We start from the raw sequence: 25,082 nt of genomic DNA, 5'->3' as shown, positions 1-25,082 counted from the left end.
TTTGGCTTGAAGCCACACGTTCGCCAAGCTCTGTGGCATTTGTTACAATTTTAAATGTTAGCTTAGGCAAAACTTGTGCCAATTGTTGCTACAACAAGTGTTTGGCTTGACATTTTAGCGCGCGCACACGTTCCTCTTAACGTGTGTGAGCCACTAAATTTGCAGCTTGACGGCAAAATTTAGAGCCAGCAATTGACAGTCAGCTTACTTGCCTGCCTGCTGCCTGCTTGCTGCCACCTGGCGCCCCCCAGGTGAAATGCTGTCCGTGTAACACAAAATCAAACTCAATGAGAAAAATAAAATCGAAAAAAAAGGGTAAGCAAGTTGGCTAACAAATTAGTAAACTGCTTGGAAAATGCATTTCGAATGGATGTGACTTTGGATGCCCGGCCATGAATTGGCATAAAATTGTATGACTATAACCGTGTGTTGAGTTGTTGCGGCTGCTGGCTGTTGATTCAATGAGCATTTAACTGCACTAGATGCCAATGACTTGACACATGCGAATCAAAAGGGGCTAAAACTCAAAGCTCAGCACGTCAAGCTTAAAGCAACTCGAACAGCCAGCCAGCCAGCTAGCCCGACAGACAGACAGACAAACTGATAGATAGACAGATAGACAGACAGACAGGCTGGCTAAATGCAGCAGCAGGGGGGCCAAAACTTGCCGCTGGGAGCGTTTCTCATGATTTGTGTGCAATCGCATTTTGTATAATTTTTTTTTTTGTTGCGCGCGCGCTTTTCTTATTTATTTATTTTGCGCTTTTTCTCTCCGCTGTCTGCGGCTGTAGCTGGTGCAGTTGACGGTACGACAAACGATAAACGACAGTCGAGTGATGTGAAGTGTCTGCCACAAATGCGACACGAGCAAACTAATTGTTGACTACTGATGCGATTTCATCTCCTGTTCCATCTCTTTCTCTCTCTCTCTCTCTCTGCGTTCAATTGCGGAAGCTATAGAAAGTTGCGCGTAATAAATTATTGAAAAAAGAATTAAGATTCTAAAAGCAAATCAAACTATTGCATTGGCATAAATTAAGATATTGATCATCAAGAATTTTCTTTTATTATAACTGACATTAATAACATTTTTTGCTTTGTAAAATTCAAAATACTAAAATTAATAATACTTTATTAGAAATTTTACATTATATAAAAAATTTGTTTTAATATTAATATGCTTATATATATCTTTTTTACATTTTTAAGCTGCAGCTGAATGACATTAAATTTGTTCTTTTGCACATTTAACATCAAAAGACTTAAGAAACAAACTCGACACTTCTAAATGTTCTTATTAAAAATTAACTGTGATAGATCTCTACTCTACAACAAAAGACTTAGGCAACGAACTTGTGTTTTAATTAATACATTCTTCCACTGAGCCTTAATCAAAAGACTTAAGCTACAAACTTCTTGTTTTTAAATATTGTTATTACAAATAAACCAAATTCAAAACAAAAGACCTAAGCAGCAAACTTATGCTTGTTTCTGGTTTCATAAAGCCCAAATCAAAAGACTTAAGTAACAAACCTTGCACAAGAAAATGTTCTTAGTGAAAATTAACTGGGAGAGTGCTCTACTCTGCAACAAAAGACTTAGGCAACGAACATGTGTTTAGAACACAGGTGTAACTCACTTAATTTCAAAAGACTTAAGCAACAAACTTAATATTTTCAAATATTATAAAAAACAAAAGACTTAAAGAAAATGTTCTTCGTGAAAATAAATAGTTCTCCACCTCATTAAAATCAAAAGACTTAAACAACGAACTAGTAATCACACATTCCTTGCAATTCCCACAGAGGTGAAGAAAATCTTTTGCGCTTTTGCCACCTTTTCATAAATCAACACGAGAAATTCTCAAAAGCAGCGAAATAGCCAAGTTGTTTTGTTGTTGGTGAAATGTGGTTCCCATAGCGCCCCCAAAAGGCACACATAGTTGCACAAATTGCTCGTTTTGCAAAAACCGAAAAAAAAACAACAACAACAGAAGCAACAATAACAAGTACAAGCTTGTGCACTGCTCTTATTTAATTGACTTTTGACTCCCGAAATCAGGCGATGGCTGTAACAACAGCAACAGCAAAAAAGTGCAGAAAAGCAGCAGCAGCAAGAGAAAGGGAGTTGGGGGTGGAACGAGAAAGAGGGGAGGTGGTAAGAAAAGCTCGCACAGATAACAACGAGACAACAAACAAATAAATCGCATGCAACAACACACTGCAAAAGAGACCCCAAAGAAGCCACACAGCAAAAAGCGCAAAACAAATAAACAAACAAAGACAACGACAACGACAACACACAGCGATGCTGGGGTCGCCCAGGCTGGGCAAAAACAACAACAACAATAACAACAGCAACAGCGACAACAACAGCAACAAAAGCGAAGAAGAAGTGCAGTGTGCAAGTGCAAATAAAAGAGACGCGGACACATTTACTTATCGCGCCTCTTTAAGGCAGCAACACAGCAACAGCAACACAGCAAAAGCAACTGGCAACTGGCAACAGGCAACAACAAGAAACGGTGGCAACACTGGCAGCAAACAACCAACAAAATACATGCAAAACGGGGCGACTGCGACGACGACTCTAGTTGACCAACTTCTGCGCCGCTCGCTGCTTCTAATGATCCAATTCCCACGAGCCGCGACGCCGATGACACTGACTGCAAACTGCACTGCAGTAAGCTGAGGCTAAGGAGAGGCAGATGACGACAACGACAACAACAACAGTAACAGCAACAACAATAACAGCAACAACAACAACAACAACAACAACTACTACGATGCTCGCCCAATGCAAAAAGTAGAAGGTGGAGGTTGCTAGCCAGACAAACTTGCAGTCACTGTTGCTGTTGCTGATGCTGATGCTGATGCAGTTGCTGTTGCCGTTGGCATCGCCTGTTTAAACAACTTTCAAAGTTAATAGTCTGCGCCATGGCGAGACAACGTTTGCCCAGGTCCAAATACACACCAACACACAGACAGGCAAATAACGAACCTGGCAACAGGCAAAAGCCCAGCAGGAGTCGCCCAGAGTTTGCAGCGTCTTTTTCGCTCCCTCTCGCGAATTTCGAATTTTTCATGAATCACTTTTGCCTCTCCGCCTTTTCACTGTCTCCGGTGCTAATGTGCTGCAATCTGAACTGTTATAATTTTTGGGCCACACAACGTTACGTATACGTAATGCGACTAATTAAAATTGAATTTGACTTTGATTTGGTTTTCCTTTTTTTGTATTTCGATTTCGCTCTTGTCTTGTCTTGTGTTTTGTTTTTTGTTTGTTTGTGGGGCGGCGTGGGAACATATTTTGAACTTTTGGCTTGATTGATATAGAAAATAATTAAATGGCCATCAGTAGAGAGTGCAAAACAATTCGGATCATGGGAATTCGTGTGGCACAATTGCCAAACAGAAGAAAGAAGAAAGCGAATAATTATATTGAAAACAACAGAATGCAAAGCGAACAAAAATAAAGGCATCAAAATTAAAACTATAATTGTAATTCATGAATTAAAAATTTACCTTTGATAAAGTGCATTCACAATATGTTGAAAAATATCTTAGATATATAGTTTAAATAATAACTTCAATATAATATAAGCTATTAAGTGTCTGCTCTGTACAAATTATTTCATATTTGCTTCAAATTCATAATATTTTATTTGAATAAGAATTACAGATAAAAGAAATAAATAAAATTATTATAAGATATATCGAATTTCAGCTATGTAAAATAATTCACATTTATTTTAAAGCTGGAATTGTATTTCTCATTATAAATAATGTTGTTCCGATCTCCATCTAAACCATTAATTTAAATATTATTGTTTTGCAGTCAAAGAAATTAATTCATGTTTATTGTAAAAGCAATTTCCCTACTTGAAATTAAAAGTAAATTAAAGCAAGGAGTTGCTTTGGGGCGTGGGAAGCAGTGTATATAGAGATGCCTCGCCGAAAAATATTATTATCTTCTTTCAAGACTTTTGTTTGGTACTTTTTGGCCAAGCTGCGTTCAATGCCAGTGCCAATGCCGCAAAGCCGCATCCCAAGCAGCGCACTAACAATAAGCAGTGTGCAAAAATAAAATTAAATAAATAATAATAGAAATAATAAAGCTAATAATAATAATAACAAAGCAAAAGCAATGCAATGCGATTTACAAATAAACAGACAATATAACAATGGGCACAATTTGCTCGGCTCATTGGGTCTAATGTCTAATGTAAGCGGACATCAGATGCTGCTGTTAAGTAGATGCTATATACATTGAAAGTATATATACGAGTATGTGTGTATATGTAGATAGATAGAGATACGTTGTCGCTATGCAATTTATATAAATTTAATTCAATTTGTTGCGCTAAATCGCTGCTGAGTCGTGCAGAGGTCGTCGCATTTGGATTCTCAACTTAACTATTTTCTATAAACATGGCCAGCTGGCCAATTAATTGAATGCCTCTAAACAGAGTTGTTGCTATTACGACTGCTATTTTGCTGTTCACTATTCGTTGTTGTATTAACCACAATTCTAACAATTTGGCAGCTCATTACCAAACTCCACACTTTATACACACACACACACTCGACGCTAAGCTGACTTCGATAAACGGTTCACAACCTTGACCTTAAGGCAAACATTTTTCGCCGCTGCACCATTATTATCATTATTATTATTATGGATTACAAACCGAAATTATAACAATTTTGTTACGCTTCTTTGAGGAAAGCTTCACTTCGCATTCCCCTCTCTACTCTCCGCTGTTTCCACTCTGAAATCGGGGCGCCAAGAGCCAACAGTCCACGTAATAAAGTGGTGTATGGCGGGGCAACCACTCGGAACACATTTTGGCGTCTGGCAAGTGTTGAACTTGAAATCGAAAGCAAAGCCAAAAGCAATGGGCAAAGATAACAACAACAGCAACAACCGCAGTAAGCAGTAAGAGTTACTACCACAGCAATAACAAAAACAAAAGCAAACTAAATTACGATACTTAAATATGATTGCGGCTTACAGTCGAACTTCGAATGCACTTGCTATGGGATCTATTTAATTTTGATGTTGCGTGAGAGCATTTCCCCTTTTTTTTGGGTTACTTTTTTAAAAGCGACGAATTGATTTATATGGTTATGGAATTAATTTATAGTAGAGAATTGTTGCGGACTGCTTTTTGCTTAAACTTAGCAGTTGAAATTGTACTTATTGTAGAAGTTAAACTTATGTCTTTGATAATGATAATTTTTTGGACGTGTATATTCTCATATTTTTTATAAAAATGCTGAGGGTAAATACAAAAATTTTCAAAAGATTGATCGATAAATTCAAAAAGTATGTTTGCATAACTTTTACTGACATACATTCTTCTTCGGTTATTAAATAAATAAATTTCATTTCTAAAAACAAATGTTTCGTTTTCATTAATCGGTCAAAACTGAAAAGTATTGTTGTTTAAAAAAAATAATATAACATTGCCGAACAAAATTCCTAAAATGAGTGCTGCTGTGTTGCGCTATCAATAATATATTCTTTCTAGACAAGTTTATAATTATATTATTCATATCTCCAAAAATATTTCATGAATAGAATATTCTATTAAATTTAATTAAAAGATTGAAGATGAAACATTTTTCCGTCAAAATTCTGATTGTGAACTTAAGAAATAGTTACGTAAATTGTGTGTAATCTAATTAACCTGTTGTCATGTTTTTCCTGGCATTATATTTTTGTTTTCTAAATACTTCAACTCTTTATCTTCTCCCAGTTTTATATCGTGTTCTCCTCCTTGTCAAAAGATATACCACCTTTATGTATTATTCATCTCCATCGCGTTGCAAGTGCTCTACAACTTCGTCTAGTCTCGAGTTGTAATTGGCGCACTGGCAACACCTTTCGACAAGGCCACGCGCTTGATCTTAACTAGGCGCATGTAAAAAGCGCTGCGTTATCGAAGCGTGTCATGAAAAAGGGGAGTAGTACAATACTTTATAGTACTTATTCTCCCTCCCTCCCCAGCCTCTCCTCGCACTAAGCACTTCCCACTTTGATAGCTCAGCGTTAATTTGAAAATAATGCGCTCAATCATTTTCACATTTCAGCTTCTCTCTCGCGTTGATCCAAAAACAATCTAAAGTTTAAGACTTTTGCCACCAACTACTGCAAGTACTTGCCCCTCCACCTTCCCCTTCCCCCGCCCGGTGGCCCACACGTGCAAGTGCCTTGGCTGATTGTCTGTATAATTACATAATATTGCATAATTTGCAAAGTACTTTGGCTTTGGGATTTATGCTCTGTTAGCTACAAGTCCAAGTTATTGGTAGGAGTTGGAGTTGAAGTTGAAGTCGCGCTCTTTATACACAATGCTGCCTCATTATCGTTATGCGGATCGGATCGGATCGGAGCGCTTGTGGTCGTCTTCTTCTCTAGTTGTTTGTGTTGTTGGTTTTTTTTGCGCTTCATTTTTTCGTTTCATTTTCGTTTGCGTTTCGCTGGCGTTTTCGTTTTCGTTTTCAGTATCAGTGCACAATGTAGTACTTAAATAATAGAAGTTTAATAGCGTTTTGTTTTCGGCGTACTTTGTCGGTACTTTGCCGCATTTGCAAGTCGTTAGTTGTTGCTGGTGCTGCCGCTTCGCTGAACTACTAATGCATTCAGCTGTGTAGGATTTTCAGTCAAGGTTAGCAAGTTGTTTGTGCTCAGAGTACTCAGTACTCAGTACTCAGAGTCAGCGTTAGCTTCAGCTTTAGTGCTAGTTACGGCGGGCGGATATAATGACTCGATGCAGCATCTTTTTTTTTGTTTTGCTTTTGTTTCATGGCAGAGGAAGTTTGTATTGCAATTTGTTGTTCTTTAGGTTCGTTCAAGTTCGCTGCCTAAGTCATTTGGCAACTGGCCAAACTTGCTGCAAGTTGCAAACTTTCAGTTCGCTAATTTCGCTCATTAATCATGAAAGCAAAACGGATTACACATGAGCACAACCCACCGAAATCAAAGAGTTGTGTTTGCCAAAAGGCAAAAGGCAGAAAAAAAGCACAAACAAATGTCTGGCCGCAAGGATGAGGCTGCATTTTGGGGGCGCCTGAAATGTATCTGCAAATAAATGAAGTTGTCTGTCGCTCTGCGTGCAGCTCACTCAGCTCAGCTCAGCTCTCGCTTAGCTAGTAAAGTCATCAAGCAGTTGAAGCTCTCGCAACTCTAGGATTGGATCATTGATCTTTTGGCACTCGACAGACATGTTGTTGGTGGTGCCCCGTTGTTGCCCCATCGTGCCTGCTACACGAAATTATAAATAGTGCAAATGCGTGCAGTGTGCATCATCATCATTAGTTTGGGTTTCTTTCTCCTCATCTCATCTCATCTCATCTCTTGTTTTTTGGTCTAGCCAATAGACTTGTCTAGCTGAGCGACCCTTAACAACAAAAACTGGAGTCGCGAGTCTAAATGATGTAACACAAATCATGGCTGGTTTGTTAAATTGTTTCAATTTGTTTTGTGTGCAGCTTAATTGCCAAGTGCAGAATTTAACATATCAAGTTCGTGTCCTAAGTCTTTCGTTTCGTTTCGCTACGTTTTGCTTCGTTTTGCCAACATTTTCTAATTGCAAGTTAATTTCTTGTGGCGTACATAAATTTCACATTCTAATTGAGTTATCAACCGCAACATGTACACCACACGAGCACACACACACATGCAGTAACACATACACAAATTCCAACAAGGAGTCGCAACAACAACGTTGTCGGCGCGGCATGAGATGAACAACTTTTACAGCAACAAAACTGGCTACGCATGTGAAAAATTGCAACCGGCTATGGTGATGACTACAACCGCAACAACCAGCAACCAGCAGCAACAACAACAACAACGACAGCAGCAGCAAAGACAACCACAGCCTTGCTGTAATTACATTTAGTCTGTTTGTGTTTGGGAAGCGCGGCAAATGCTTTTTGGGCTTTTGCTAATTTGCTCGCTGCTTCTGTTTTTCCTTGCATTTTGGCCATGTTTAGCCATGGCTTTGGCTTATTTATTTTTAGGCATTTATAACTTTTTTTTTCCGCAAAAGAATTTTCCAAACGAGACACCGCAGCAACTTCAGCTTTAGCTCGTAATTAATTTACTTTGTGTGTTCGCAGCGGCCAACAAAATATGAAAAAATCCATTACGCAAATGTTTATGACCAAAATGGTCAGCTAGCCAGCAAGTTGCAACTTGCCACAACTGCTGCTTGCCGCCTGCTGCCTGCTGCTCGTTTGCTGCCAATGCAAATAGAAAAGATGCCAAAGAGTTTGGAGCTGGTAGCTGCAAATGGAGTTGCCTGTTTGGCAGATGCGTGAGCCAAAGTCGAAGTGCATTTGACTGTAAGCCACCACAGTCAATTCCACAGTCAAGTGTCTGTCCAGTTTGGGGCATGCCGCTGGTAACCAGCAACGAGCAACCATCGAACAGCAGCAGCAACAGCAGCAACTCAACATTGTAATGCGTTTCCTTGACTCGAGCTGCCAATATGAATTTCAGTTGCTTTTCACCCGTTGTTACGTTCCTTGTTTCACTCAGTTGAGGGCGTGACAGCACACACACTCACACACACTCACACACACACATGCTTAACATACACTTGTGCATTTTTTGTTTGATTAGCTACAAATTAAAGTCAATATGAATGGCATTTTCGCTTACAAAGTTACAAAAAGCAATCAAAACACTGCTACTTTAAAACGGATTTGGATTATAAACGATTGGAATGCCCACAAAAATTCTAGACAATCACCAGCTTACACTAATGACCTGTTGGCTATCCTGTTGGTATCTGGGAAATTTCGCCTACTCATACAATGGCAGAAAGTGGAGGAGAAGAAGCAAAGTTTCTAAAGTTATTGATTTTGGCTTGCAATTAGAAATGTGAAATGTATTTTTTAATCGACTGCAGCTTTTTTACTTGTTTTGTTGAACAAATTTTAAAGAAAATTGTAAGTTATTAATCAAAATTTAATCAAAATTTAATTGTGATAAAAATTTCATTGAATTGCAGTCACAATTGATATTCTAAAAAAATGTAATTTTTAGATTGTAATTGAATTCAGAAATAAATTAAAATTCATCTAAAGAATTTTGGCTGCTTAAAATTCTTATTTTACACCAGATTAATAGTAAATTTAAAAGTTAATTTTGTTATTCTATAATTGACACACATTCTCAAACTCATTTCACATATTTTTCTATTAGTGTCATTCGATCTCATACTCTTTGCACATACCTTTTAGCTAGTTCTGCGAATTGCCCCATTAGATTATTTTTAAAATTTATTGCACTATCGAATTTTATAAGTCAATATGCTTTAAAGTGTTTTGTTATTTATTTTTTTTTTTGCATGAAAACCAGACCTAATCTTAAGCTTAATCTGTTGTTGCCGTTGCTCTTTTGGTTTCATTTAAATCAAACAGTTTAGTTTATCGTCTCACATTTCAACTAATTAACACTAGAGATGGGCTCCGCCTCTTTTGGCAACCTCATTTCCACAAGAAGTGTGGACGGGCAGAAGGGGGAGGAGACGCTGTGTATGTGTGTGTGTACCGCCGACTGTTTCTCGGAGTAGACGAAAATCGGCTTAGAGCCATAAAAAACGCACTTAAATAAAATTTAATATTCAAATATTGACATTTAGTGCCATGTTAGCAACAACTTACGTGAGTCTTTGAACAACAACAGCAGCAACAGCAAATGAAACCAAAGCAGCGGCGAAAAATGTTATATCTAGTGAGAAGCTTTGTTCGGTTCATAGAAATCTATTTAAAATACACAGTTTTTAGCATTCGAGACGCTTAATAATATTAACTAATTGATCTGCATTAATTTAAGTTGACATGAAGTCCACAAAAAGCAACTACAACAGCGCAAAATAAAAACAAAGGCAACGTAAAAACAACAAAACAGGTGAAGCGGCTGCCGTTTATGAAGATCGAAGTGTATATTATGAGTGCGAGTGTGTGTGTGTGTGTGTGAGTAGTGTGTGTATTATGATTATTATATTTATATCTACTAAAAATTATGACATCATTTAAATATTTTCGCCGCCAGTTGCTGTATAAACTGGTTTAGGCCACCGTTTTTATTCTCTCCCCACCTTATCGACTTTGATGCTGCTGCTGCTGCTTCTTCTTCATCGGCATTGTCTTGACGATCTTTATGAATCTTTATTTCTCTGTGTATTTTTTGGGCAATTATGCACGGACTTCAAAAACTCATAATTCATAAATTCTGCGCCCATTTGCGAGATGCGGAAGCGCTTTTAATTTCTATGTTGACTTTTGATTTCGTTTTCGATTTTGTTTTTTTGATTTTTTTGATTTTCATTGCCTTGTCTTATCAATGATAATGAGTCTTCGGCTATTTCACGATAGGTTTATCAACAAAAAAAAATTCCAATACTAAATTGCTTTGCATTTGATTTGCTTTAATCTTTTTATATACCCTGTGAAGCAGAGTTCGAAAATAAGGTAGCATATTTATGTTGCAAGGCAAAGAAAGATAATAAAGTTTGAGTACCTACTATTCAAAGTAAGGAAATCAAGTTAATTTTATGGTAAATCTTAAGAAATATATTAAAAGACAAGTTATTATCATATATTATTTTCTTTAAAGAAAAGTTGAAAAGCTTTATCACTTATTGTTTTTACAGGGTATCTTAACGTCGTGCGTACCTGTATGACGCATACGGTTGTGTTTTTTTTTTTTAACTGTGGAGCTCGTAAAAACGTTTTTATCTGATTTTATATCAGTTTGTCCACTTTTTAGCTCGTAAAATATACAAACATTTTTTTCTTTTCTTATTATTATTTGATTTTTTCGTCGTCTGTTTTTTTTTCTTTGGTCGAACTGTTGGGGAAGGGGGCATTGTGTTTGGCGCTCTGCATTTATCATGCGCTTGGCTTTTGTGTTAAAATATGCGACATTTTATGATTGAGCTTACAGCTGGCCAAGCAGACTTGTTATAAAATCAATATAATTTATATGATCTGTGGAGATCACTGAGCTTGGGCTTATCTTTTGGGGATTTAACGACAATTGTCAGGGCTTTTTGATGTGCGATTACAGACGAAAACTAGGATGAGAATTGGGATTAAGGGAGCTAAGCGATGTGAAGTTGATTGAGGATTAGTTGGATAGAGAATATGAATGTTCATCAAATTCATAAGCTGAATAACATAATTTAAGAATATTTATATAAATGCACATCAAAATAATCAGAATACAAAAATTTTAATTGAAGCTCTCAACTTACCGCATATGGATTATCTTGATTCATCATTGGAAATGCTTTGAATTGGAGCTTTGCTGCTCCAAACTGCGTGCTGTAAAGAAGAGTGAAATGTATGCATATAATTAATTGATAAATAATTATATATTTAAGCATATAATTTAAGTTGAATAATCAATAGTTGAGCAAGGGCTGCACTTTTGACATTTGCATAAAATTGCGACGAGTAATCGAGAACGCGAAGCAATATTCATAATTTCAACATTTATTGCAGTGAAATGCAAATCGAAAACAACACCATTGATTAATATAACACTATCGATGCGATTTAAATGTTAAAAGTTGAAGATGTATCTGGCTGAGATTTCTCCCCCACTGCTAAAGCGAAGGCAACTTCGAGCTTGCCCTAAGAAGTGTGTTAACAACCCATTGGCAACAGGTGTTTGTCGAGTTCATGTTTTGTTTTTCACCTGTTGTTTGCAAACTTAACGCATTTGTACTAAATACTTTCACACTTTGTCTCCCTGCGCAAACGCCACATCGAGTGCAATAGGAAGCAGCAATTGTTGTCTTCCGGCTGCTTAAGGATGCTGCCGTAGTTACAGTTGCTGTTGCTATTGCTGTGGCCGTTGCTGTGGCTGTGACTGCAACGACCTTGATGTGTTAATTTGTCGTTCAGCAAACACCTGGTCTGCTACACTAAGCACTCTATTTACCAGATTAACTTTGCAGATTTGCGGGTAAAACGAAAGACTTAGGCAACGAACTTCAGCATCAAGCGAGAAGTTCGTTGCCTAAGTCTTTCTTGAAAAGAACCAAAAGTTTGTTGCTTGAGTCTTTTTATGCTATAGAGTATCAGGGTACTTAATGCTTTGCTAAGCTAATAGACTGCAATGCATTGCATTGTTTTGAACATAATTAACTCAACGAACACATACCCTGGATTCTCAAAGCTTTTCTACGAATAAATTCAAAAGATGCTCCTTAACATCACAGTGATGTTTACTAATTTTGCAGGAGTAAATTATCTCTATTTTGAACTGTTTTGTTTTGTGTGATGTTTACTATTATACTTTATCGTAGTAATGACATTTGGTTATTAGAAACTATTATTATTTTTTAATATTTAATGCCATATATTTATTTCAAAATTTAAAACTACACAAAACTGTATTTATATTGCCAACTCTCTCAAAAGTATGCTATGAGAGAAAAGTGTATTCTTTATATTACTTTAAAAAAAACTAAAAAAAAAAAAACATTAAAAAACATTTTCGAAAACCGTATTCTTTTGCTATTTATAAAATAAATATATAATGAAACTTTGCAAATTCATCGAAAAGTCTCAAAAACAGTTTGAAGTACTTCTGCTTAGATAAATTAATGCTACCCTTTGACGTCTTAAATAACAGGGCATAATAAGTGCACGCTTTGTAGAACATGAGACCCGCAATTCGTTTGTAATGACTGTGGGGCAATTGTCAATATTTGCGGCACATGCAAGCGAGCAAGCAAAGCGAGAGCATCCAAGTCATCCAAGTCAAACGCAAATTCTTTGATTACTAGGCTAGTCGATAGTACGAAGGTTTTTGTAACAAATTCTAGCAAATAAAGCTCGACACGCTATTTACCCAATAAAGCAAATACGACTGCACTTAAAAAAAATTAATAAAGAAGTATAACTGAATATGAGAAGATGAATAAATTCCAATGAATGAAATATGCAGCAAAATAGATTAGTTTCTACGCTTGTTTGTCAATTTATACACATTTTAAATTAAATGTGTTTCACTATGAAAAAAATGCCAATGTGAACTCTGCGAGCTTCCTAAAGACCATCAAACATTTTCGCTCCATACATATATTAAAAATCGATGCTCTGCTTATCTTAAGTTAGGCAAATTTTTGCCTGCATATTTATGAAAAAATCTCTAAAAACAGTCAAAGACTTTAAGCCTTGTTTCTGCGCTTTTATGAACCACATAAAATGATTTCCTGCTCAAATTTATATTTTTGTTATGTATGTTGAGGAGTTGCTTTAAGTTGATATTGAAGCTCTATATTTAAAATATAAATAAATATCTATTTGCTTACTAATTCTGTATTGTAGGATTTATTTATTTCTTATTTATTATTGTAGCTAGTATTTAATTTGTTTGTGTATGTTTGACTTAAAGTCAATTCAATTTAATAATAATTTTCATATATTTATCTACGCTTCAATTTCCCACAATTTATTTACTTCACTTATCGCCGAGTTTCGCTGAGTGTATTGGCTTTGCCTTACATTGATTCTGTTATATAGTCGTAAAGTTTATTTGCCTGCCCTTGTCGTTGTCCGTTGTTGTTGTTGTTGTTGCTGTATTGGTTGTTGCTGTTTTATGGCCACACTAAAATGTGCACTGGCCAACAAAACTGAAAACTTTCTCACAGAAACGCCAATCGTCAATATACGAGTCAGACAGTCGGAGAGTCAGTTTGCCCAGCTTTTTGTTTTTGTCTTTTATCAGCTATCGCCATCTTCCCATTGCTCCCCTTAGCCTCTTGCCTCTCCCTCTCTCTCTCTCTCTCTCTATCTCCGCTCTCTTATTGTTGTCGTTTTCTGAATTTTTACGTTAATGAAATTCACATGTTTTGATTTTTTATGCCATGCCATCTTTTATACGTATGATGAATGTATCTCAATCTATCGTATAATCGTATCTATCTGTAGCTGTATTCTCCCGCTTCGCCCCATCAATCTTCCAATCAAAAGTTATCGTCGCGACTTGTTCTTCTTATTTTGTTCTTTTGGCTTCTTCTTACCCATTCTTATGGTTATGTTAATAGCTGATAGCAGCCTTTTTCTAGCTAAATTATGAATGACCAACTTGTGTTTAGCATCCCCATAAAAAATGAACTTTAACTTCGTCTTCAACTTGAGCATAAGTTTCTAGACTTTTGATCATACCTTTGAACTGTGCCGTCAAGTGCTTTTCTTTAATCCAATAAAATGCCGTTAAAATGTTGTATATATATAGTACTCTATATATTGATCGGCAAATGTTTTCCTTTTTGGTGCTTTTCGACGTTTTTTCCGTTTAACAATTTTTTACGTATTTCAGCTACAAATTTTCGCTGCGCACTGAACTGTAGTTTGTTGTTGTTATACTTGTTGTTAGTAGTTGTTGTTTTTGTTTTTTATAGAAAAATCATTTAAGTTGTGTCGTATTTTTTCACCTTGCGCCAATAAAACGTTAGTCGCTGCTGTTGTTGTTGTTGTTATTGTTGTTGTTGTTAGTCGAAGCTAAATTGCACTTGACTTTTAGAACTTTAGATGAGCGTGAAGCATGCACAAGTTGCACATACAAACGCTGTATATAGAATCACATACTATATTGATCCGACACATGTGTGTGTGTGAGTGTGAGTCTGTGTGTATATAACACACACGACGCGGCGTGTGTAACTTTTCAATTTGCTGCCGTCTAATTTATATAGAACATAGTTGAGAAAGATGAGTTATATTTGACTTTGTGTTCAGTTTGAGCTCAAATGTTGATGTTGTTGTTGTTGCTGCTGCTCGCTGTAGTTATTGTTGTTGTTGTTGTCACTTTAGGCCACACCTTTATTTAGTGAAAAGGCACTTGGACTGGACTTGGACTCGGGCAAATGGCGAACAAGCGCGCGCCTCTGTTTTCTTTTTTACGACGATCATCTGCGGGCGAGTGTGCGGGTGTGTGTGTGTGAGTGGAAGGTGTGAAATGTAATACACTTTTGCGAATTTACACTACGATTGTTATTAGACTCATTTTGGGTCAACGAATTTGCATATGTGGAATCAAAATCGAATGGGAAAGGTCGATAACAACACTGTTTCAAAAAATCGATCGATCACCGATAACCGATCGATACGCACACGTTACGATCCGTTATGAATATCGTAAAAATGCCGACGACGCAGCGACGCAGACGAGAGTCGAGTCGGAATCGAGACAGACGAGCGTGCGACATGCGATTCGAGCGTGCGAGCAAGAAGCGCGAGCTATCACTAAAGACTGATGTTAAACAGTTCTGCAAAATGCTCAACGTTCATACCCCAAGCCAAAGCACCTGGTAGCGGCTGCGCGACGTCTGCTGCTGCTGCCGAGGCTGCTGCTGCTGTGGCTGTGGCTGCGACTGAGGCCTCCGCAAAATGCTCACGAGTTACAGAGATGCTTTGCAATCAAACGGCGCGAATACGAAGCGACAGCAGCAGGCAGCTTCGACTTCGACTACGACTACGATGACTTCGGCTTCGGCTACCACAGGGGGCTACCAGACAACAACAGCAACAAGAAGCCACTACTAGTATAAACAAAAACAACAAACTGGTTGTTGTCTCATCAAAAGACAAACAAAGCAAAGAAGAAGACGCTCGTTTGCTCTCTAACGGTGCTGCACACGAATTTCGATGAGCCGCAGAGCGAGCCTGAGCAGAGAGCAACTGAGTGAGAGACACCAAAAAATGTGAGAGAGCGCAGACTCGAGCCGCTTTGAGTGATTTTAAGCACTTAACAGCGCGCTGTTATGTTAACTTAACAGCGGCTCACAATAAGCACGCAAGTACGCATTGCACAATATTTTGTAAATTTATGATTTTACTTCTTAATGTAAATAATTTAAACTTCAAATATTAAATGTATATTGTTCAAATATTAATTAACTATTTACAAATAAAACATGTATTATTCATAACTGATCTGCTGTTCACTCCATTTTGTATTTGCGGCGTTAACAGCGCTCTCTCACGCTCTCTCTCTCTCTTGCGCTCTCCAGCCATGCAAGCGTTACGACATTTGATTGGCTCGATTAACACAATCGGAGCACCCGGTTATAAACCAGTATAGCAGCGCACTCACACTCGCACTCACACACACAGAGACGCGAACGCAGCCGAAGATCGCTCGCTCTGGCGTCGTTTTCGCTATAAATAAAGAGCAGTTGCGCTGCTGCTTGGATTGCGTGTGCAAGAACGAGTGCGCGCTATGTGCTTTGCTGCTCGTGTGAACGCGAACTTATTTACTCATTTCATTGACCAATGCAGAGCACAAGCCACACACACACACACAGCCATGTGTGAGCTCATGTACAAAATGAGAGCGTCGCACTTCAATGAGAGTGACACACAGCATGAGTGAGTGCTCGCTGTGTGTGTGTGAGTGTGTTTGCATGCATGATGTTTGCTTGTGTATTGATAACACATTTGTTGCTCGGCTGGTCAGCCAGTTAGTTGGCCGTCGCATGTGGGCGTGGTCTATTTATGCAGCACAACTGTTGCTATGTATCGATCGATAGTTTTGCCCTCCATCTTCCGCCCCCTGCTCCCCCTGCAGACTGTGCTCCAAGCGCAGCTATCTCGCTCTAAGTCGCCCGCTCTCTCTGTCGCTCTTTCTTGCAGTCGCTCTGCTCTGCTCACTGTTGGCGTAAATAGTTTTTGTTGCTGTTGTTTTTGCATGCTCACTCACGAACTGGATTCAATTGCCGTTGGCAGGGGCAACAAACACTCACGCGAGTTTGTTAGTTAGTTAGTTACTTTTGCCAGACTTCCCCATTGCTAACGGTGTTGAATTGACATCTACCTGTTCGCTTTCCCCCCGCTCTTCCTCTGCCAACCCCCCTCCTCCTGCCTCACACCATCTTTTTTGCCATTTGCCAGTTGTCAAGCTGTCATAGTATTGATCGTTAAAAGCGTTATCTGTTGATAGCCATAAGACATTTTATGATATTAGTTGCATTGTAAACTGCACCACCACCTCCCCAATCACCACCCCCTCCATGCCAGTTACACCAGAAACACTTGTTCGACATGTCGCCGTTACGAGGCTGAAGAAGATATCTTCAGCGAAGATGAATGTATCATTAAGTCCAACCAGATTTAATGTTATATTTCCCACTAATGAGCTGTTTATGAAAACAATCAAGTTTAGCAACAGATTAACCAAGCTTTTGGGGCCAGCACGAACTTTAAAATTTAACTAGATTTCGTAATATGGTTAAGAAATGTGTTTATAACTTGAATTGGGATGCTTCTAGAGGCTATTGAAGCTATCATGCTAAATATTCCAGTTTAATAAATAAATAGCAATTTAAATCAGTTTTTACAAGAATTTGATATTTATAAAATGAGTAGTAATCTCTCTTAAATAATGTTTAATTTCAGAATAATGTTAAATTAAATAAACATTGGAATTTAAAGAAGATAACAATATATTTTGAGAAATTTGATTATTGAAGCCTCAACTTAAATTTGTATATACTTTTTGTTTTTATAGCTTCGAATTCAATTCTATAGTACGAGTATAATAAAATATCCAGATCAGCTTAGACCTCTTAGCTGATTTATATTTAAAAGTAAAAAATTTAAGAAACTTTACTCTAATTATGTATACCATTGTTTGTAAACAAACATTTTTGTATTTTTTATATTTGCTTGGAATTAAACTTGCTGTAACAGTTTCATACCTATTTTTATATTTGTCATACATTAAATTCAAAATAGGGATCTTTTTTAATTTTGCTTTTGTAAATTTGGAATAAAATGTTCTAATATTCATTCAATTTTAATCAACCAAATGTGTAGTGTTCTAAAATATATCACATATTTATTTAATCCTTCATATATTTTTATCATAAACAAAATATAAAGAAACACAATTTTGTTTGTTATCATTAATTATTTTCTATTTGTAGTATTTCCCTAGCTGGCTCTCCCTTCCTCTTTGCCACTTCCTATCGCCTGTCCCGCTTTGTGGCTTATCTGAAAAGTCAGTCTCATATCTCGGGACTCAGTGATAATGAACGCATTGCAGATGTTTCGCCCTTTCTGCCTTTTCAATATCCGGAGGGCGTGACGCCAGCGAACTATCGATGATGCGCAAAATACGTTTTCTATTTTCTGTTTTATGTTTTCAATTTTCTGTTTTGTGTGTGTGTTTCTATATAAGTTGAAAACTTTACAGAAGTTAATCCAATTTGTTGAAAACGCGGCGAAAACCCGCAAAGTCGTTATCATGTGTGTGTGTTTGCCTTGCTAACCCTTTTTCGAAAGGGTAAGGACAAAGTCAAACAGGCGGGCTGGCAACGCCCCGGGGAAAAATGAGAAAGAAAAATCAAGAACTGAGAATTCAGTCGAGGCATTTAAAAGGGGCTGTTTAAACCCATTACGTTGCATAGCAAGCGGCAAGCGGGAAGCGAAGAGAACTCTGCTCTCGACTCTCTCTCTCTCTTTCTTGATTGTGATTTTCGGCGCTGCGGTTGCTCTTGCGGTTGTCCTTTGAGCTACCTTTAACGACAGGACACCCGCACACAAAGGCGATTCGTTTTGGTTGCCTTTGACAAATTTTCATGCTTTAATTTTCGCATTTGCATATGGAGTGTGAGTGTATGCGAGTGTGTGTGTGTTAGTGTGTGTGTGCCTTGTGCCCTGATGGCCTGGCTAATCCTTGCTGAGCAACAGATTATCCTTTGCAATTGTTTGCTTGATTTGTTTGTTATGGAAACGCAACTCCAACTCCAGCTGAGCCTCAGCCTCCAACTTCGACTCCGACTCCGACTTGAACTTCTGCAGAACTCTCTCTCTCTCTCTCTCTCTCTCTCTCTCTGTGCAGTGGCAACAATGGGAACGTGCAACACACAGCGCTGTCTTAGGGACTCGCCCCTTTTCGGTTACACTTTAATGCGTTCTAATGTATGTGACTTTTGGCTCAGATCCTCACAAGAAACGCGCCTCAAACGCATTTCGAGCCGCCGTTTAAGTGACTTGGCGAAAATTGTTCTCTGTTGTGCTGTGTGTTGTGTGTGTGTGTGAGCAGCTTTTGTCCTGTGCCGTCAATCGGGGAATCGGGGAATCATCAATCATGCCAGCGTGTTCAATATAAATATTTCTGCCGAAATTAGGTTAAAGGCTTGCAACAAACAAGGCGTGAGAGAGAGAGAGAGCTAGAGGAAGAGAGAGAGGGAGCTACTTTGGCATTTCGAGTTCCAATTTTGAACTTATGTCATGCCAGAAAATAGCTGGACTGGGGTAAACTCCTCTTGGGATCTGTTCCATGCCAATTGTCTGTGTATGAGTGTGAGTGTGTGTGTGATTGTGATTGTGTGTGCACATTTGTATACAATAAATTAATTATAAATGCATTAATCACTGTCAAAATCTTTGACAAATACTGACATGAGCGTTCGTCGTTCATTTCATTTCGTCCCATTTCGTCTCGTATCATTTCCCTTCTCACTCAATTGCTATCTCTCTTTCTCCCATTCGATTCGCTTGCTCTGTCTGTCTTTCGTGATATGAAAACAAAAATTTAAAACACGTTTTCGCGCTTATTTCTGACTAATTTATGCGTTCGATTCGACCGTTGTGTTGTCGTCGTACTCAGCGCTCTGAGCTGATCATTCACTTGATTTGCGTCAAATGTACAGCAGTGTTTCGTCTTAATTATACCCTGTAAATTGCACATTCAAATGGGTGGAAACCAGGCAGAGAATAACGCTAAAAATGTATTGAATTTTATTTACAATCGAGCTTCTATTCCAAATGCCTTTTTAAATATCAGTAACATATATTGCAAAATATAAAATAAAAATTAGATAATTTAAATTTGGTCTTCCTTTGAAATGCAATAAAAATAATTAAAGAATGACATTCATGTTACTTAAAAATAATTAAGATTGCAAAAATTGTTCAACTCATTGCGACAATTAGCTTTGAATGCTATTTTGTTGTTTTAAATTATCGTTTTACGATGTAAACTTAGTAGTAAATTAATAATTAATTTTGTATTTTATCTTGTATTATAAAAGTTTACTTGACTTTGATATTTATTACAAATTCATAATTGAAATATTGATAGCTTAAAGTATATCCTAAAATGATTTGAATTTGAAATATTGATAGCATAATTTACAAATGTCTGTTAAATCATTTATTGAAAGTATTCTAGTATTAAATTTGAAATTTTGGAATAACAAATACCATTTTTATTAGAATATTTGTATTTACAGGGAATCTGTGAATCGTCTACATTTTGCAAGTAATTTGACGCTTTGCAAAATGCCACCTTTATTATTATTATATACATATTTGTTGGTCGGTATTTTTTTTGTTTCTGTTATTTTTTTTTGTTAGTCGAATTTGATTTTGATTGAATGCCCCTAAAAATTGATTTCCACCTTGCGGCATGTTTCACATTTGGCAGCTTTGTGCTGTATGCAAATGAGATCATTGATCTGTTTTGGTATCGATTCGTTTTTGAAGACATCTAAAACTAAACCTAGAAAGAAAACAACAACAAATTATATTTGACCCTAAGGGGTCGCGCATGCCAATAATGAAAACCAAGAAACAAAAACAAAAGCAAAAAGCTCAAAAAAACAGAAATGTTAATTTCCTGATAGACAGACAAAAGTTGACTTTTTTGATGAGTTTTTGATCAAGATTTGCTTTGTGTTGTGTGAGTGTGTGTGCAATAGTGTGTGTGTGTGTGACCGTTGTACGATTTTCCAGTTTCCAGTTTTCAGTTAATGCCGCGAATTTGAATTTAATCAAATTAATTATGTTTGTCAATGAATTGAGGCTTCTGCATTTTTCGACATTGATAAATTGACAGATCGGATTGAAGCAACAACGACAACAAATTGCTCCAAAAATCATAAAGATATGTATATTTGATGTTGTCGTTGTTGTTGTTGTTGTTGCCGTGGAGATATGACAACATTTACATGCCACACGATCGCGATCGCGGTTAGAAAGCAGAGGAGCTTATACCACATTTTATGGCTCAACCGGTTTTTAGGGCCTTAAAGCCAAAAACTTATCTAAAGCGAATGAAACTATTTGGTCTACTGTAAAAAGCGTTAAGAACAGCTTCCGTGTGACAACAAATCTCTCATCTGATGGTAGCCCATTTCCATTTCCATTTCTATTTCTATTTCCCCTTTCCATTTCCCTCTCCCACCATTCTCCTCTTTCCATATGGACAAATGTTGAGCATTGTTGTGTGACAACAAATCGTAAAATAGACGCGCTTAAATACCAATTTAACAATTGTCCAACACTCTGCTCCTCTTTTGGATCTGTGGGAACCTGCACAACGTTGACATCACACATCAGAGCTCTTTGGTTCCGAACCGATTTCAATGCGTAATTGTAACGTCTTTGTGGTTGTTATTAACACCTCCCAAAAAAAATAAAAATAGAAATAGAAATACAACTCAACTCTGGCAAACCAAATGGACTATGAAATTGGAGTCAGTCTCGAACAGTCCCAAAAAGTGTTTCACCTCGTGTAAACAAAGCATTTGCTTCATTTTCGTGAATTTATGCATAATGGACGTACATTAGATTCATAACGCCGACAAATGAACTCAACATGGATATGGAATTGTCTATCTCAATAGTTCAGTTCAGTTTCAGTTTCTGTTTCTATTTCAGTTTCAGCTTTTGGTACGGTTTCTTTTTAGTGGGTCATAAATGGGAAGATTTTTCACAGCTGATTGTGAGAAATGTGCCTCACTGAATGCCACAGCACTGTGGCAGAGTCAATGTTGAAGGCGAAGTCAATGTCTCTGCCTCTGTCAAAGTCTCAGCCAAAGTCTCTTTCTCTGTCTAAAGTCAAAGTTGCCGTTCAATTGCCCAGTTTCGTTGTCAATATCTAAGTGCCAAGCTGCCAGTTTGCAGGTTTGCCCTAAGGGCCTAATTGTGATCTTTGCAATGAGGTGCTGCTTTATACCCTTTAGTCAAACCTGGTTAAAGGTAATTTGACTTTATAGTAAACGGCTTATAGAACTATTTGAAAAGCTATTGCTCTGATTCATCAAACTTAGACACAAATACTCTAAAGCTTATTTTGGGCATTAATAAGTTAATTTGAAAAATATATGTAATGTTAATTTAAAGAATTCATGGAATTGATTTTATAATTTTATATTTCAAGTAAAACTATCATTATTATTTAAATTCTTAAACTTATAATGCAATTGTTATTAATTTATTATATAGAATATATAGATTTATATTTACAATAAAATCTTTCAATTTTAAACGAGCATATCATAAGCACTGCTATTTTAATGTTTACAGATGTATATAATGATTTAATATTTTTTGAATATTGATCAATGCTGTGCTGTATTATACATCCAACAGATTATCTGGATAACAAGTTACAATTATAAAAGTCATCATACTGACTAAAGAATACAAATTACTGCATTTAAATAAACAATATAAGAAAACAAAAATGATTTTCATAGATGGTTAGGTTTAGTACCAATTAACTATAGAACATCTACTTAAATGGTATCCCAACTTCTTCAATTAAATGAGTTAAATGAGTTGTAGTTAATAAATAATAAATACGAAATATCCACTAGTATGCGAAATAATTTTGTTTAAATGAAAACATTCAAATTAATCTAACAATTTAATGAAATCTTTAAAATTACAAATACACTTTTAATTATATATATTTCTTAAAAGGTATCTGCTAGTACATAACATTTTCTTTGTATGTCCAACTGAAAGACTCACGCATTTGTTTTATGAATTTTCGGCATGTGAGAAAGCAGTATTGAATGCTGTTCTTATGCGTATGCGAGAGAGATAATAAAAGATCCATATTTGAATAGCCAACGAGCTTCAAAGTGGGGCGTCGCTGGCAGCTTTTGGCTTTTGGCTGCATGTTGCAGGTGGCAGGTGCATGCGCAGAGCTCTCGCTTGCCACTTACTCACTGTCTGCCATTGTAGATCACAACGAAATGAATCATTTTGTATAGTTGGTATACTCAAAGCATGACTTCGACGCGAACGGACTTCAACTTCAGCTGGTGCTAGAAAGAGGCGTTTTGAATGTCGATAATAAAGCACATGGAAATGTATAAATCAAAATGTGAAAAACGCGGCTGCAATTGAATTTTCCAGAGTCGGTCCGAGGCAGATGTGCGCGCACATATATAGAAAACATTTTGAAAGGTTTGTTGATGTTGAGAAAATATTGTTTTAAATGTGCGCAACGCTGAACTTGACCCAATGATATTTAGTTAGGCAGTCGAACTGTTGCTGAGACTGACTCTGGTAGTGTCTTGATCTTGGTCCAAGAAAGTGCCACCAACAGCAGCAGCAGCAAAAGCAGCAGCATCAACAGTTCCCAGCTTTGGAGTTGGCTGACAAATGACTAAGGTCGTATGCGGCCTTTGTCGAGGGGCGGTTTCAGTTTGGACGGGCGGTAAGAAGGTCGAGACTGCCTCTGACTTGTCTTGACTTGAGCCAAGTCGAGTCGAGCCAAGTCGAGTCGAGTCGACTTGATGTTGAAGTTGAGCTGCAAGTTGACTCCAAAGTCTGCCACACACACAACAGCTGCATGTTTTGTGACTCTGGCTGGGACGTCATCGTTGACTTCCAGCAGGTGTTCCGCTAGACAAAAGATTCACTAAACAACAACAACAACTAACAGCAACACAAACAACAACAAATTGAAGCTGTTGATGCGCACGAATTCCGTTTTTAGCTGCAGCTTTTCGCGCGCTGTTTAGGCGCTGCCAGTTTTCCATTTTGTTGCAATAAAATTTTAATAAGATATTTTTTTTATATATATTTAGAATTAAAATACAAACACACACACACGTGTGTGTTTGTGTGTGTATTGGATCGTTAAAATCGTGATGCAGCTCAACCGTTTTGCCTCAACACTTGCAATCGATCGATCGATCGATCGAGCTCCATTTTTGTATTGCTTTTCGCATTCGCAGTTGCAAACTCCTCCAATGGCTTCATCTCCCTCCTCTGCCGCAGCCTCAGTCTCAGTCTCAGCCTCAGCCACAAAAGCTAAATGCCTTATTGTTTATAGCAAATGCAAATTTTTTCTATTTTTTATTTTTTACTTATTTATTTAAAGCTCAACGTTTAAACATTGTTAATGACAGTCGCGATCGTCGCAAAATGAAAATGATGCACTTTTGGGTGTGTCGTTTGTGTCTATTAGAAAAAAAGAAGATGTATAATAAGAATTAAGCTCTTAACGATTTATAATAATTGACGCTTTGTTTCGTTTATGCGTAGCAAGTATTACGATGATTGAATATGCGCGAAACTATAAAATGACGAAATTATGGAATTTTTAATAGTTTCAAATTTATGTTTTGAGAATAATATTTAAGTATTTTCTTTTTTTATTTGATTTTAGATTTATTAAGTAGTTGAACCAGTACAGCAGAAAGTTCAGTCAGGCCAAGCCTGATACTTTTATCATAAGGACGCATAATATTTAAGTATGATTTCTGTATATATTATTTATATTTGTTGTTTATGATAAAACGTAGAATAAAGATATTCCTACAACAAACACATTTGTATTATTTCAATCTATTTTATGATTTAATAATATTGCGTGATTTGCAGAATGTTTTAATTAAGGAATTTTAAAAACAAAAGATCATATTATTCTAAATATATTTACATTTTATAATTAACAAGTGATATGGCAAATTTAATTTAATATTAAGACGATTTTTCTTCAATGATATTATAACATAATGTTTCAGGATATTGTTTTATTTTTCAATATTTTCATAGGGTTTTAAGAACACGCCATTTATTATGGTATCCCTTAGTCTTCCTCCCGTACTCACTCCTTATGAAGTTACTGCTCCTAACTCTTACTAAATGATGATGACAGCCTAATTTCAGACAAGCCGGGTAATTAACCGAAACCGAAACATGAGAAAGGGCAGGGGGGAATAGACGGATCGATCTAGCGATCGGTTGATCGTCGAGTAATCGTCTCGTGTGGTATTTTGGTCAGCAGTTCGGTAG

General features: G+C 37.0%; 2 protein-coding genes across 3 annotated transcripts in view; one reads left to right on the top strand and one right to left on the bottom strand.

Annotated features, from left to right (window-relative positions):
* The window catches only part of LOC133843197 (knirps-related protein), a 30,655-nt gene extending 15,306 nt beyond the window's left edge, over nucleotides 1-15,349 (bottom strand). The window contains exons 1-2 of the mRNA XM_062276638.1: nucleotides 14,202-15,349; nucleotides 11,276-11,345 (exon numbers count right to left, since the gene is read on the bottom strand). Of these exons, the coding sequence (XP_062132622.1) occupies nucleotides 11,276-11,302 (27 nt within the window). The 5' untranslated portion in view covers nucleotides 11,303-11,345; nucleotides 14,202-15,349. The remainder of the gene's footprint in view (nucleotides 1-11,275; nucleotides 11,346-14,201) is intronic.
* Nucleotides 1-25,082, top strand: part of LOC133845300 (uncharacterized) — a 168,890-nt gene that overhangs the window by 33,605 nt on the left and 110,203 nt on the right. The window lies entirely within an intron of this gene.

Source organism: Drosophila sulfurigaster, chromosome 3, assembly GCF_023558435.1.
Source record: "Drosophila sulfurigaster albostrigata strain 15112-1811.04 chromosome 3, ASM2355843v2, whole genome shotgun sequence".
NCBI classification, from domain to species: domain Eukaryota; kingdom Metazoa; phylum Arthropoda; class Insecta; order Diptera; family Drosophilidae; genus Drosophila; species Drosophila sulfurigaster.
Note: the sequence above shows the minus strand (reverse complement) of the source record. Positions and strands in the feature narration are given on the sequence as shown.